Below are 14003 nucleotides of genomic sequence, written 5' to 3'. Positions count from 1 at the left end.
AGAGCCGTTCTTAAACAGCAGAACAACATTAACTGTCCTCTAATCCTCTGGTACGTCGCCTGTCACTCCTGAATATATACAGATACAAAAAATCCATGTAAGATATCCCCCATCTCTTTTGGCTCCATGCATAGAGTTTACCATTCTGATCTTACAGAGGACCAATTTTGTCCCTTGCAATTCTTTTCCACTTAATACATCTGTAGAATACCCTTGGATTTTTCTTCACCTTGTCTGTTAGCAACTTCATGCCTTCTTTTAGCCTTCCTGATTTATTTGTGTTTTCTTGCACTTCTTGGACTCTGTACCTCATTTGTTCCTACTTGCCTAGACCTGCTATGCACCTCCTTTTTTCCTTTAACCAGGGCCTCAATATCTCTTGAAAACCAGGGTACCCCACACATGTTATCTTTGCCTTTTATTCTGACAGGGACATACAAGCTTTGTACTCATAAAATTTCGTTTATGAAGGCCTCCAACATTCCAAGAACACCTTTTCCATAAAAAAGCCTGTCCCATTCCACACTTGCCGGATTATTTGTGATACCATCAAAATTGGCCTTTCTCCAATTTAAAATTTCAACCTGCTGACCAGGCCTATTTATTTTGAAACTAATGGCATTGTGGTCACTAGATATGATGTGTTCTCCTACACAAACTTCTGTCACCTTCTCATTCCCTAATAACAGATCCAGGATCACGTGCTGTCACATTAGGATGTCTATGTTCTGATGAATGAAGCTTTCAAGAACACAATTGACAAACTCTGTCCTGTCTCATCCTTTTACAGTATAGGATTCCAGTCAACATGTGGAAAGTTAAAATCACCTACTATGATAACCTTCTGCTTCCTGCAACAGTCTGTGACATCTTTACATATTTGTTCCTCTAGATTCCATGGACTGGTGGGTGGTCAGTAATATAACCCCATTAATGTGGTCATACCTTTCTTATTCCTCGGTTCCACTCATTACGCCTCACAAGTCAAGTTCTCCAGTCTGTCCTGATGGAGCACTGCTGAGACATTTTCCCTGACTAATAGCTTCACCCCTCCTCCTTTAATCCCTCCCACTCTCACATCTAAAACAGCTGAACCCCAGAATTTTGAGCTGCTAGTCCTGCCCCTCCAGCAACCAAGTCTCATTAACGGCTACAACATCATAATTGCAGATGTTAATCTATGCCCTGATCTCATCTGCCTTTCCTATGATATTTCTTGCATTGATACATACGCAACTTGCAACACTATTCGCACGATGCTCAGCCTTTTGATTCCTGACTTTGTTTAAGGTCTTACCAACATCTGTCTCAACAACTTGTCCACTAAATGTACTGGCATTCTGCTTCCCATCTAGTTTAAACCCAACGTGCAGCATTAATAAACCTTCCCACTAGAATATGAGTCCCCCTCCAATTTGGTACAGATCCCTTCTGTACAGGTCCTACTTGCCTTGGAAGGGAGCCCAATGATCCAAAAATCTTATGCCCTCCCTCTTACACCAACTCTTTAGATATGTATTAAACAGTATAATATTCCTAGTTTGTCCTCACTAGCATGTGACAAGGACAGCAATCCTGAGATCACAACATAAGAATATTGAGGACTCAATCTGTGATGTCCCAGACCCTGGCACCCAGGAAGCAACATGCCTTCCAAGAGTCTTGTTCTTGCTCACTGAACCTCCTGTCCATTCCCTTAACTAATGAATGCCCTATTACCACAGTGCGCCTCTTCTCCCCCTTCCCTTCTGTGTCACAGAGGTGGGCTTAGTGCCAGGGACATGAACACTGTGACTTTCCCCTGTTAGGTTATTTCCCCCAACAGCATCCAAAGTGATATACCTGTTGTTGAGGCCAGAACGGTACTCTACACTGGCTCCTTAACCCCTCTCCTCTTCCAGTTTCCTGGGTCCTCCATATTAGGTGTAACTGCTATATATAGGACAGAAGGGAAGAAGCTGTTCCTGGTAAATTGCCCCTGCACCCTCTCTAAATCTTCCATATCCTTTCTATAGTGAGGTGACTAGAGCTGCAACATCAGCATTACCTTGCAGCTCTTCAAATCAATTACCTCCCCAACTAATAAAAACTAACACACTATATGTCTTCTTTACCATCCTATCAACTTTGAGGGATCTGTAGACATGGACCCCAAGATCCCTTTGTTCCTCCACCCTGCTAAGAATCCTGCCATTAATTTTGTATGCTGTTTTAATTTTGGCTGTCTTGGCCAAAGAGGTGGTGTTGAGAGACCAACTGAGATTGTCCGTTAAGTGCACTCGCAGAAACACGATGCTCTGAATTCTCTCCATGGAGGAGCAGTTTATGTGCATTGAAGAGTGATCAGCTTGCGCCTTCCTAAAGTCCACAGGCATGTCTTTAGTCTTGTTCATGTTGAGACTCAAGTTGCTGTGCTCACATCATTCTACCAGCTGTTCTGCCTCCTCTCTGAACCTATCTTGTCATCATTGTTGATGAGGCCAACCACTGTTGTGTCATCATTGAATTTGATTATCTCATTTGAACTGAACCTAACAATATGGTCATGTACCAGTAGTGGGCTGAGCCTGCACCCCTTTAGGGTTGCCAGTGCTCAACGTGTTGAAGTTAGAGATATCGCTGCAAACACAGATTGTGGCCTTTCTCTCAAAAAGTCCAAGATTCAGTTACAGGGAGAGGGGTTGAGACCCAATGAGGACAATTTACCCACCAGCTTCTGAGGGATAATCAGACTAAATGATGAACTAAAGTTGATAAATAGCATCTTGGCAAATGAGGCACCTTTTTCCAGATGGGACAAGACGAAGTGGACTACATGATGCTATGGCATCATTGGTGGACCAATTTGAGCAATAAGTGAAATTAGAAAGGGTCTAATGTAACAGAAAGATGCAATTTAATGCAAAACATAGCCAGTCAATGCTACTGGATGGTAGTCATTAAGGTAGTGGACAATGGCTTATATCACTCTGGATATATGAACTACTGGATCCTCTCCAGTCATTTAACCATCACTGACATAAGACTCACTGGTCTTTAATTCCCAGAAATATCCCTATTATCTTTCTTAAACAAGGGAATAACATTTGGTCCCCTCCAATCTTCGAGTACTACCCTGTGACAAGAGAGGACACAAAGATCATCATCAAAGGCACAATGATCTCTTCCCACTATTTCCTGTAGTAATCCAGGGTTTATCCCACCCAGTTCCAGGGATTTATCTTTCGTGATGTTTTTCAAAAGTTCCAGCGTGTCCTCTTTCTTAACATAAGATATAATTACTACTTCGAGGTATTAAGAAAGACACTTAAAATAAGGTGAGGCATAAAAAAATGGTTGTAATATGGGCCAACAGGATTAGTGTTTTTGAGCGTGAAGTTCCATTAGAACATGGAAGGTCAAAGAGTCAATTTCAGGATATGGTACTGAGGAAAATCTGACTGATTCACTGGTGATTTATCTCTGCACCTCTTCTGAACAAGGCTGTACCATTTGCAATTTTCCAGTCCTTAACTGATGTCCCTGAAACAATAGATGTTTTGAGTATTATGGCCAGCACCTTTCCAGTTTCTATCCTTGCTCTCTTGAAATAGACTAGGTATTCTATCCACTTTAAAAACAGCAAACCTTTATAGTGCTTGCTCTTTGTCAATGTTTGTGTCAGCAGAATATCGACTACATCGTGGCTGAGGCTGTAGTAGTATTTTCTTTGGTAAAGGCTGATGTAAAGAACTGATTTTGAATCTCTGCCTCCATGGTTGTCCTTATTTGGTGCTTCATGGTGGATTTACAGCCACCACTGGGCTTGTGTTTATCCCAAGTGACTGATGTGCAAAGAAATAAAACAGAATTGAAATTAAGCAGAATAACAAGAAAAATACAGTATAACGTGTGAGCATGTAGTGTTCCATTCTAGGAAAAACAAATGTATTGTAAAACACTTTTTCTATGTTAATGCATGTAACCTTTGCTATTTGATGCTTCACTGTTTTTCAGAAATTTGATGGATCTTCTGAAACAAACAGCTGTTCATGGGGAAAGCAACTCTGTCCTAATTGTTGGTCCCCGAGGAGCAGGAAAAACTATGGTATGAGTTTTTTGAGCAACTTGTTCTTCATTGTGGGACTCCCAGTGAAGAGAAATTATAGGCTTTATTTTAGGCTGGGATGGAGAGGTGGGAGTGAAGTATTAGGAGATAGTCTGCCAATCCATGGAGGAAAGCTTTGTTTTGTTCTTTATTTTCTGTTTTGAGCCATTGCTAATCACTGGTAGAAGGTGAAATATTTTGTTATCCACATTGAAGAGGACCTTTCAACCATAAATAACAAGTTCTGTGCACAGAAATGCTTTCACAGCTCCCTAAGCCATATCTGCAGGCCTACAGTCTGTCAAGGGTGTCAGAGTTTTAATGTTGTGAATGTCTGGCATTTAGAAACATTCAAAAATATTCAACTCTTAAAAGTGTCATTCATTACAAATTGTTTAAAAGATTATTTTAAAATATAAATGCTGTTATACACTTGAAAACATCAATGACAGTTCAATAGATTTATTAACTCGGTGAACTGAAAAAAAATTAAATACTTGCACTTTCCCTCCCTTATTTTCTGTAATGCTGACTCGTATTGCTGTAGCCACAGACAGGTTCAGAAGGCAGATTTGGATGCTGCAGCAGTCTGGTGCTCTGTTGCTGAATGATAAAAAAGATCCAATATCAGTTTGCAATTAGAATAAAATTGCTCAGTTCATCTGTTCTGGCACAATTGTGTTAGAGTCCTGAACATCATGAATTAACTGAGAAATTGCAATATTACAAAAAAGGTGTTGGTGTTCTTGAGGTGCATTAAGGCAAGTAAATCCTCAGGGACTGACCAAGTATATCCTATGATGTTGAGGGAAGCAAAGAGAAAGCTCGGCAGCATGTATAGGGAGAAGCACTGTCGACATTTTGGGCCGAGACCTGACGAAGGGTCTTGGCCCGAATCGTCGACAGTGCTTCTCCCTACAGATGCTGCCTGGCCTGCTGTGTTCCACCAGCATTTTGTGTGTGTTGTTTGAATTTCCAACGTCTGCAGATTTCCTCGTGTTTGCAAAGAGAAAGCTGTTGAGGCCCTAGTTGAGATTTTTGTACTTCCTTAGACATGAGCTGAAGACTGGAAGGTGACTAATGTTATACTTTTATTTAAGAAGGACTGAAAGGCTAAACCAGGGGAATATGGGCCAGTTAGCCAACAAGCTATGGTGTGTTAATTTAATGCAGGAGATTCTCTATATTTGGAATGGCAATGTCTAATTGAAGATAGGCAGCATGGTATTGTGTTTGGAAACTGCATCTCATGAAGTTGATTGAGTTTTTTTGAGAGGCGACCAAAGGTATTGAAGTGGACAAGGCAGTAGATGTCCATGTGGACATTAGTAAGTCCTTTGACAAGGTCTTACTTTGTAGGCCAGTTCAGAAGCTAAGCTCGTATGGAATCCAGGGTGAGCCTGGTAGTTAGATACAGAGAGAGGTAGTGGAGGGTTGTCTTTCAGATTGTACACCTGTGATCCATGGTATACTGCAGAGATCAGTTGGTCTCCTGCTGTTTGTCATGTACAGTATATTAGTGATTTGGATGAGAATGTAAGTGATGTGATTAATAAGTTAGCAAATGACAATAAAAAAGTGGTTTAGTGGACAGGGAAGAAACTTATCTAGAAACGGGATCTTGAAAAGAAATACCAGATGAAATTTATCTCAAACAAATGCTAGATCGTCCATTTTACGAAGTCGAACTAGGATAAGACTTGCACAGTAAATGACAGAGCTCTGCAATATGTAAAATTTATCCATCTTCCACATACCCATTGGACCTCAATTACATTTGCCCTCCTCAAATCCAAGAGGACTGTTTTAAAATCATTATATCCATGTTATCAGCTGTAGCAGTTGATCAGAGGGCAGTCCCTTTAATTTCTACAGTACAATTTTTAAACTAACTAATTTTTGTTATCTGCAGAAAAGTATGCATATGTTTGTCACCAAACGGTTTAGAATCATTCATGCTTTGCAGTCACTACTATGGAATAATGCATTATTCTGATTTCTGATCAGATAACTCACTAGTGAAATTTAGCATGTTGCTCACTTTTTAATAAAACCTGATGTCTGTAGATTTTACTTAAAGCATCATGATGGCTTCATTCCAAATATTTGCATCCACTTTTGGAACTACTCAACGGCATTTGAGTTTCCAAGCAGATAAACATGTGGACCCTGGACAACCAATGGGCGTGCCTCAGCAATTGAATCTGACATTGTATTATCATTCTCTCCTCAACACAAAATTTTGCTGTTGACATGTATTTCAAACCTGGTTGAAAGGGCAAATATTGTGCATAGAAACATAGAAAATAGCAGCAAGATCAGGTAATTTTGCCCCTTGTGGCTAGTCTATCGTTATACATGATCACGGCTGATCCTCTAAGAAATTATTAACCATTTAAATAGCATATCTTTAAAATTGAAGGCATTCAGAAAATAGAAAAATAGGCTTTAAAAATATTAATATCTGCAATGTAAGAGTCATTTGAGGTAAACAATTATTGTTTCTTAAGTTTTTCAGCAATGAAGAGACTTTTGAACTTGCATAATCCTTTTGCTCTAGGAATCCAGATTAATGTAACATTGCTAAAGTTGATGCTGGCTTGAAATATTTTGCTTGTCACTTATGAATAAAAAAGTGCATCATTATAGTTTTTAATAGCCTTCAATAGTAGAAATGTAGTGCTTTTCCAGAAAACTGCCGGGCAGCATTGTGGGGAAATGGGTTACTTGAATTAGCCTTGGGGTGGGGGGAGTGGGGTGAAGAATGGTGAGCTATGGTATACTTTTATTAAAACTGCATTTTATTAGAATAAAAAATTGCGTTTCAGGCCATGCCTGATTTAACAAATCTGTTCTTGGCACAGACCATCAATGTGTCGACTTTTAATTCCCTAACTAAGTAAAGTTTTAATCCAGTATTTCAAACATTAAATTATCATTGGTGATTATTTAAAAAAGTGACCAATTCAAGGAGACTATACAAAGATTAATGTGTGATTCAAAAGAGAAGTTTCATGGAATGAGGTAGTGAAGGAAGCAGATACTATACTGATATGAATATGCAGCGAATGGAGAGGTATCATGTACAGGCAATAGAGATTTAGTTAAATTCACCACATAGTGTTCCTGTGTTATATGGTTCTTTGTTCAGTTCTGAATTTATTATAGAAACCCACAGCACAGAAATGGGTCCTTGTGACCAAGTTCTTCCATGCCTTTCTGTGCCAACCCCATTAGCCCTCGTTAGGCTGGATCCCTTTACCCCTTTCCAATGCAAGAACCTATCCAAATGTCTTCTAAATGCTGTAATAGTATAATCTTCCACTGTCACCTCCTCTTGCAGGTTTTTCCAACCATTTACTACCCCCGTGTAAAAAGAAGCTTACCACTCAGATCTCCTTTAATTTTCTCCCTTCTCTCCTTAAGCCTGGGCAGTTCTAGATTCCACTAACTCAGGAAAAGATTCTGACTGTCAAATTGAGTTCTGATTCAAGGTGTCAATCAAAAGTTACAATGATTCCTTTCTCCCTACAGGTACTGCAGAGTTCCAAAATAGAATGTGCTTTGCTCCAGATTCCAAAATCTGCATTCTCTTGTGTCTCCATTCTATCTGTGCTATCTATGCCCTCTTCATTTTGTAAACTTCTGTCAGATCACCCCTATATTCCAGCGAGAATAAACCCACCTATCCAACCTCCTGCATTCTCTCAAATACCACCACTTCCAGTAAAGTGTTGGTCAGAATTATACACAATACACAATGTTTTGTATAACTGCAACGTGATGTCTCAAATCTTATACTCATTGCCTTGGCCAATGAAGGTAAGCATACCAGATTCCTTTTTAACTACCCTATCCATCTGTGTCACCACAGTGAGCTATAGACTTGCATGCCAAGGTCTCCATGTACATCAGTGCTCCCAAGATCCCTTCTATATGTCCTCTCAAAATTTGATCTCCCAAAGTGCACTAATTCACACTTGTCTAGATTAAATTTCATTTGACAGCACTCTGTCAAACCTTTCAGCTGATCTATGCCCCTTTATATCCTTGGACAGATTTTGTTGTCTATTACCTACCAATCTTTGTGTTGTTTGCAAACTTACTAATCATACTACATAAAGCGAGGGAAAGGATTGTGCACCATTGATGATGATATTTCATCCCTCACTGGCCACAGGAGTAGTAGCAGAAGATTGGAGGATGGCAAATCTTATTACTTTGTGTTAAAAAAGTAACAGAGATAATCCTGCAAATTATAGACCAGTGAGGCTTGCATCAGTTGTGGGCAAACTATTGGAGAGGATTCTTAGAGACAGGACATGAGCATTTGGAGAAACATATTCTGTATTAGAGATAGTCAGCATGGCTCTGTGAGGGGCAGATTTCCCTTCTGATGAACATTCACATTTCAGGGCCTGAGAAACTTATTGTCCAACCTCAGCTTTCCAGCACAGAAGCATTACATTCCAAAGGGCCAGAGCTGTATGTGACAAGGTTCTAAAAAAAACTTCTGACAAATATTCCTTGCTCAGCTTTTTGTTATAACAAGAACAAATCTTTAGTTCTTCATGTAAATTGCAAGATCAATTGGTTTGAAGTTAAAAATAGAGCTTTGCAAACAACATTGTTTACAGAGTACAGGCTGGTAGCCCACAGCAGGAATTGGCTGCTTAAGAAATATGGCTGACAAAGTGCAGTGACCATGAAATCTCTTGTCTGCATTAACTAAACACATCAAACATGGTCAGAATTGTAGATGATCTATTAATGGTTGTTATGTTTGTGTACTCAGAGTTTCAGCTCTCACAGCATTAGTTTTTTAAGTCTGGGATTTCTGTCTCTAGAAGTTTTTAGACCATCTGGATGAATTACTTTCTCACAGCAAAGGTATCTGAGAAACATTACATGCAAATAATATCAATTGGTAGCAAAACAGTATAAATATTAAAAAGCAGTGGGAATTGTTAGGAATGAGGAGAATGACAAAGACGGGGTGACAGAAAGAAGAAATAGAATTCATTCCTCAACATTTGGTTTCTGCAAAGAATACTCATTTGTATGCAACTTGTTGGTATGTTCTTTTAGTATGCAAAAATTGTACCTGCGTTTAGAAATCCTTTGTAATTCAGAAATCTCTTAAAAATCAGAATTTTTTTGTGTTAAATGTGTGTTAAGAACAATTTGTTTAAATTTAAATGTGTATTATAAAAATAAAATAAACTACTTCATTAACTAGAATATCTCCTCCTTGGTAGGAAGGGGGGGGGGGAAACCCACCAATCAAGCAATGGGTATAGACAGCTAGATCTTGCCACAGAGACTTGACAGGAAAGTAAGCTAGTCCCTGAAGAGTAGCGGATACAGAAAAACCTCCCTTCAGTGAGGGTATCCGTAAATACCTACAGTATATGTGATAGAGTTTAAAATATCATTTTGGGTTTAGGCCTTTGCAGTCAGTGAATCCAATACCATCACAGCCTCATAAGCCTGACTGATTTTTCCAAGGAAGTAACAAAACAAATTAATGAAGGTAGACTGGCAAATGTGGTGTACACTTTAAAAGTTCAAAATAATTTTTTATTGAAGTACATATACAGTATGTCACAATTTTCTTGTGGGCAAAGAAGAATACAAAGAAACACAATAGAATCAATGAACAACTACTTACAGCAGATGGACAAACAACCAACATGCAAAAGGCAACTCTGAAAATACGAAAAGAAAAATATTAATAATAAATAAGCAATAAATACCAAGAACATCAGATGAAGAGTCCTTGAAAGTGAGTCCAGTTGTGTTCAGTTCAGTGTTGGGGTGTAGTTATCCCATCTGGTTCAAGAGCCTGATGGTTGAGGGGTAATAACTGTTCCTGAACCTGGTGGTTTGGGTCTTGAGACTCCTTTGCCTCCTTTCTGACAGCAGCAGGTGAGAAGACAGCATGACCTGGATGGTGGGGGATTATGGATTTTACTAAGGCATTCGACAAGTTTCTCCCAGGTAGGTTCCTTAAGAAATTTAGGAGACTTGGAATCCATCTGGCTGCGTGGAATCAGAATTGGTTGACTCACAGAAGGCAGTGGGTGGTAGTAGATGGAGTGCATTCTGCCTCGGGCTTCATGACTACTGGTGTTCTACAGGATCTCTTCTGTGAGCCTTGCTCTTTATGAGTTTTATAATTAGCTTAGATGAGGAAGTGGAAAGGTGGTTTGGTAAGTTTGCAGATGACATAAGATTGGATAGTGGATGTTGTGGGTTACAACGGGACAGTGAAAGAGTGCATAGAGTTAAAAGAAAAGGTTTGTGAACCTTTTGCTTCTTGTCAATACTGAGTACACCATTTAAACAATCTCAGTCCACGTTCAAAAAAGTATCTGAATCTCCAGTGTAATGTCTTCTACTAAAGCTATTTGGAGTCAGGATTCCAATCAATGAAATGAGATTGGATGTGTGGGGTGTAGAGGTGCCCTGCCCTGTTTAAAAAAAGAGACGCACAAAGTCAGGTTATTGACAGAGTCTGCTCTTCTCAAGTAAGATCTGTTTATGTGCTCCATGCCTCAATCAAAATATATTTCTGAGGACCTCAGAGGAAGAAGATGCATGAATCTGGAAAAGACTGCAAAAGCATTTCTAAAGACCTGAGTGTTCATCAGTCCACAGTAAGAGAAAATATCTACAAATGGAGGAAATTCAGTATTGTTTCTGCTCTCCCTGGGAGTGAGTGTCCAGTAAAGATCACACGAAGAGTACAATGTGCGTTGCTGAAGGGGATGAAAAAGAACACAAAGGAAATAGTAAAAGACCTGCAGAAATGTCTCGAAAATACTGAAGTTTCTGTTCATGTATCCCCTATAAGAAAAACACTGAACAAGAACGGTGTTCATGGAAGGACACCAAGGAGAAAACCACTGCTCTAAAAAAAACATTGCTGCCCATCTCAAGTTTGCAAAAGACCACCTGGATTTTGCACAATATTTCTGGGTCAATGTTCTGTGGACAGATGAGACAAAAGTTGAACTTTTGGGCAGAAATGCACACTACTATGTTTGGAGAAAAAAGGGCACTGCCCATCAACACGAAAACCCCATTGCAACTGTGAAGCATGATGGAAGGAGCATCATGGTTTGGGGCTGCTTTGCTGTGTCAGGGCCTGGACAGTTCCCAATTGTTGAGGGAACAATGTATTTAAAATTATACTGAGGTATTTTACAGGAGAATGTCAAGATAGTGGTCTGTCACCTGAAGCTCAATAGAAGTTGGATGATGCAATGATCAAAAAGACAAGAGTAAATCAACCACAGAATGGTTTAAAAAGAAGAAAACTCGTGTTTTTTAAGGGCCAAGTCAGAGTCCAGACCCTAACACAATTGAGATACTGTGGCATGACCTGAAGAGGGTTATTCATGCAAGATATTCCAGAAATATTGATGAACTGAACCAGTTTTGTATTCCTCATCGCTGTTGTGCAAGTCTGATCAGCAGCTACAGGCAATGTTTGGTGGAGGTTACTGCTGATAAAGAAGGTTCTACCAATTATTAAATACAAGGGTTCACATATGTTTTCCAGCCTGGACTGTGAATGACTGAGCAATATGTTCAAAAAATACATGAAAAGTAAATTGGTTTTGTGTTATTAGCTTAGGCAGATTGTGCCTGTCTATTATAGTGAATTAAATGAAGATCAGACCACATTTTATTACTAATTAATGCATAAAACTAGGTAATTGCAAAGGGTTCATAAACTTTTTCTCGTAACTAGCTGGCCTGAGAAGTGGCAGATCAGTTTCAATCGGGAAAAGTGATACAGTTTGGAAGGACAAAATTAAAGGAGGGCACAAGGTTAATGACTGGATTTTTAGCAATTTAGAGGTACAGAGGGATCTTAAGGTCCACATCTATAGACCCCTCAATTTCTGAACAAGTCCAAAGATTAAAAGTACATCTATTATTAAAGTATGTACATAGTATACAACTCTGAGATTAGTCTTCCCATAGATAGCCACACTGGAGTATTGTGTTCAGTTTTGGTTTCCGTTGCTATGGGAAGGATGTGGAAGCATTAGAGAAGGTGCAGAAGCACAGATAAAGGGTCTTGGCCCGAAACGTCGACATCGCTTCTCCCTATAGATGCTGCCTAGCCTGCTGTGTTCTACCAGCATTTTGTGTGTGTTAAAGTGGATACCAGTGCCTTTTTCTAGAGTGGAAATGGGAAATATTATTAAGGTGATTTGAGGAAAGTATAGGGAATGTTAGAGGTTGGTTTTTTACACAGCAGTTGGTAAGTGCATAGAACACACTGCCAGAGGTGATATATTATGGATATTTAAGAGACATAGATAGGCACTTAGATAAAATAAAACTGGAGAGCTATGAGGGAGGAAAGGTCTAGACAGGTCTTGGAGTAGGTTATAAGGTCGGCACAAAATCATTGGGCCGAACAGCCTGCACTGTACAGTACTGTTTTATTTTCTATGTTCTATACCCCATGGGTTCTCATAGGGTCTGATAAATTGCAGTTACTAAGCATGGGTATTTGGGAAAAAAAATTAAGACATACTGTTTTTTAAAACTAAAATAAGGAAATTGTTTTAGAATTTGTTTTATTCTGAATCTGTGATCTGGCTATAGCAAGAGGCTTCTTGATCCTCAACTCCATTCTTACAAGCTATTTTAACTAAGGATATCTTGTGATTCTAAACTGTCCATGTTCAATAATAAGAACAGTATTTTTTTAAAAACTTGCCAATCACCACTGCTACCACCAGTATCATCATTGCCAACTATCCAGACCCAGACAAGGGGATCCATTTTTTTGTTAACAAAAGCCCAGGAAAGGATTTGGGATAAAGCCAGTTCCAGTGTTTGCAAACAAATGATTAAACCTAATAAGCCACAAAGCATCACATTAGAACCTACGCAAAGAGTGGTTTGCTCCAGAATGGTTAATGGGCAATTAACAGTGTGATTACATTATAATTACTGTTTTTAAATTGCTCAACAGCCTTAATTATTTTTATCTTTTGGCCAGTACTTGATAAGGGAATCATGTTGAGCTGGAGAAATGCACTACCTATGTTGTCATAGATATTATTCGAACCAGTAACATTTTGAATACAGTGGATTCTGGCTAGTTGGGCCATTGGTTAATCAGTGCAGCCATTTATTCGGGACAGCTCTTAAAGAACAAAAGCAAATCAAGAAAATAGCTGGGATTCTCTTAATTTATTTGGGACTCTATGCCTCTTAATTGGGACAGGAGACTGTTGCCAAGCAGTTTTTAACTAGCGTCAGTTGCATGCATTTATGTGGCCATTAGACACTACTCGGTGCTTCGAGCGAGCAGTTTTAAAATAATGTAGTTGTGAGTGTGTTCAAAACGCAGTGATTTTTGGTGCTGATGGCAAGAAATAAGCAGTCAGAGCTGTTTGCTCAGGCTTGGAGACGCCAGAAACAGCCAGGAGTGAAAATGCAATGATCTTACTATCTAAGCATGTTAGGAACTACAAAGAATTTGAAGGTATCAACAGTCATCTGGAATATTACAAGATTTAGTAGATGCAATCAACTTCCATTGTATGACTGTAGTCTATTGTCTGCACTGGGTGTCTGTGCTGATTTTGTTCATTTACATTCAATCAAAGGAAAATGACAGCATACACTGGATGAATTCCTCCAATAACTATTAGGATCTAATATACAATAACGTTGACATATAATAATGATTTAAATAAATCATTAGTTACTCAGTTTATATTTTTCATACCTTTCTAACTATTTCCATGGAACTTCAGCTAATAATTGGGCCAAAATGTATTGGTCCCGATGTGTCCACTATATATAGTACATATTGCTACGCTGGATTCAGTGCAGACTGCTCAGCTGTTCAAAAATCCAAAATGTCTGTGGGGGGGGGGGG

General features: G+C 39.1%; 1 protein-coding gene across 3 annotated transcripts in view; it reads left to right on the top strand.

The window, feature by feature from the left end:
• orc4 (origin recognition complex, subunit 4) overlaps positions 1–14003 on the top strand; it is a 117653-nt gene that overhangs the window by 46478 nt on the left and 57172 nt on the right. For all 3 annotated transcript variants that reach the window (XM_059970269.1, XM_059970270.1, XM_059970271.1), the window contains exon 4: positions 3997–4087. In XM_059970269.1, coding sequence (XP_059826252.1) covers positions 3997–4087 — 91 coding nt within the window. The remainder of the gene's footprint in view (positions 1–3996; positions 4088–14003) is intronic.

Source organism: Hypanus sabinus, chromosome 5, assembly GCF_030144855.1.
Source record: "Hypanus sabinus isolate sHypSab1 chromosome 5, sHypSab1.hap1, whole genome shotgun sequence".
NCBI classification, from domain to species: domain Eukaryota; kingdom Metazoa; phylum Chordata; class Chondrichthyes; order Myliobatiformes; family Dasyatidae; genus Hypanus; species Hypanus sabinus.
The sequence above is the reverse complement of the archived record's forward strand: the minus strand, read 5'-3'. Positions and strand labels throughout refer to the sequence as shown.